The following is a 2,598-nucleotide window of genomic DNA, read 5'->3' on the forward strand; positions in this document are numbered from 1 at the left end:
AAAAAAGTTGTATTATAGTGGTAATTAATATATAAACAACAAAAAAGCTTGGAAATGAAATGTACATGACTAAAAAATATAAAAAACCTGTTTGAGTTTGTTGTGGGCTCTTCTCGGACCAAATTTTGGAACCCTCGTAAATTAAATTTTAAGTTTTCGATTAATCATTATCACCATTATTTTATAGTATTAATAACTGATATTTCGAAAGGTCAGCAAACAGATCAATCAATACAGTCAATAAAATAAAAACAAATCTTAAATTGTCATGCACTATTTTATTCAGTGAAGTTATAGAAATGTATAGCTAATGTAAGAAATGTAATGCTGTTTTTAATAGTTGTTATTTTTATGTCGTACCTACTCAGTTCGTAAAATTTTTCATAATCAAAAAGCGATCAAAGTACAAAAGCCTGAATGAGCTCAGTATAATTTCAAGACGGTGCCTACAGAATTTATGATTTAATATTAGGAGTACAAAAGGATTTGTAGCTACCTACCTACATACATCCGCTCGCTGCGCCTTGCGGCAGCTGACTAACTATGCGCGCAAGGCGAGCCGATATATAAGTCCAGTCTTCGCGAGCCGCCGATCATCGGAGTACGTACCTACATCAAATTCTAGTGTGGAATGATACCGCGACCATCGGCGCCGCGGTTTTATAGTACGCGATATCAACCAGCGTTATTGTGATTGGTCGTTTAGATTTCGTTTACTGTCGCGCGTACCTAATATTATTTAATGTAAACTGTAGATATAATTAATACATTCTGACCGAAATATATTCAATACATTCGATACAATTCGATACAAACCAAGTCTTTCATTACATCTCTCCAATCGGCTAAAGTGGTGACCCCGAGGAACAACAAGCACCCCGACAAAGAAATCCGAAGAACAACAGAAGCACACCCGACGAACAACAAGCAAGCGCGTCACGGTGAAAAGCCAAAAAAAAAAAAAAAAAAAGAAAAAAAAAATAACAATCAACAAAAAAAAATAATAAAAAATGGCATCACCTAACAACGCTTCAGTAGCAGATAGCCAGGGGGAAATCGCAGGAATCGCCTTATCAATGCGAGTTCCACCTTTTTGGAGAGACAAGCCACGACTCTGGTTCATCAGTTTCGAAGCAGCCACTGCTGATCTCAAAAAAAGTCAGGACCAGTTGGCACAAATGGTCATTGCGCAACTACAAAAGGAAGATATCGAGCAAGTTTCCGATATACTCTTCGATCCACCGGCAACGGACCTATACACCGCAGTGAAGAACCGCCTCATCTCCGCATACGAAGAATCTGACAGCCGCCAGCTGCAAAAGCTGCTGTCTGAAATTGAGCTAGGAGACCAAAAGCCTACTCAGTTACTTCGCCGCATGAGATTTCTTGCCAGAGAAAAGGTCCCGGATTCAACGCTACGCATACTGTGGACTAATCACTTACCATCACATGTGCGATCCGTACTCGCCGCAAGCGAATCATTCAGCACGAAGACCGCACTAGACGAGCTCGCTATATTGGCCGACAAGATGGTGGAATCAAGCCCAAGCTCACACATCGCAGCCGTCGAAAGCCCCAGTACGAGCGTTCCACCCAGCGATACGAAGTTCTTAGTCGAAGAGATAAGGAAGCTGTCACTTGAAGTCGCTGCGTTGAAGATGGTTCACCAAAACTGCCAGCACCGCGGAAGACCAAACTATCGACGCAATCGGTCAAACTCGAACGGACGCAGATCTCGAAGCTCGACACCGTCGCCGTACTGTTTCTACCACCGGCGTTTTGGGGCAGCCGCAAGAAGATGCACTAAGCCGTGCTCCTACCAGACGAAGCCGGAAAACTAGTAGTTACGCTGGACGAAGCGGGATCCGGCGTATCAGAAATTTCATACCGCTTGTTTGTCACCGACAAGAAGACTGGAACATCATTCCTAATCGACACCGGGGCGAACATCTCCGTTATACCGCCAACTGCGAAGCAAACACCGAAGCCACTGAAGTTTCAACTTTACGCCGCTAACAATACAGTCATCCCGACCTACGGTGAGAAGACTATGGCACTAGACTTCAACTTACGTCGAGTGTTCAAATGGAGATTCATCGTCGCGAAAGTCAGCAAACCAATCATCGGAGCTGATTTCTTGAAGCATCACCAGTTGATTGTCGATCTGAAGAACAGAAGACTCATCGATGGCAAGACGAGTTTAACATCGCAGTCGTTCATTTGTGCAACCAACATACCGACCATACGAAGTATCGACGTGCAAGAGTCATACCACAACATATTGGCTGATTATCCCGGAGTGACAAGACTGACGTCGATGAAGCTGTCACCAAAAATCGACGTCGAACACGTCATCGAAACGACTGGCCCTCCACTGCATTGTCGCCCTCGTCCCATCGCACCACATCGGTATGAACTCGTCCGAAAAGAGTTCGAGAACATGATCGAGCAAGGAATATGCCGCCCAAGCAAAAGCCCTTGGTCATCGCCACTACACGTCGTTCCGAAGAAGAATGGGGATATACGAGTCTGCGGTGACTATCGAAGACTCAACAGCTGCACGATACCAGACCGCTACCCGATACCTCGCATAAAGGA

General features: G+C 44.2%; 1 protein-coding gene across 1 annotated transcript; it reads left to right on the forward strand.

Annotated features, from left to right (window-relative positions):
* The first annotated feature begins 486 nt into the window (after positions 1-486).
* Positions 487-2,004, forward strand: LOC128198577 (uncharacterized). The gene has a single exon (XM_052884695.1). The coding sequence runs from the start codon at positions 1,011-1,013 to the stop codon at positions 1,839-1,841; it is 831 nt and encodes a 276-aa protein (XP_052740655.1). The 5' UTR covers positions 487-1,010; the 3' UTR covers positions 1,842-2,004.
* The last annotated feature ends 594 nt before the right edge of the window (positions 2,005-2,598 follow it).

Source organism: Bicyclus anynana, chromosome 12 (genome assembly GCF_947172395.1).
Source record: "Bicyclus anynana chromosome 12, ilBicAnyn1.1, whole genome shotgun sequence".
In the NCBI taxonomy this organism is placed as follows: Eukaryota; Metazoa; Arthropoda; class Insecta; order Lepidoptera; family Nymphalidae; genus Bicyclus; species Bicyclus anynana.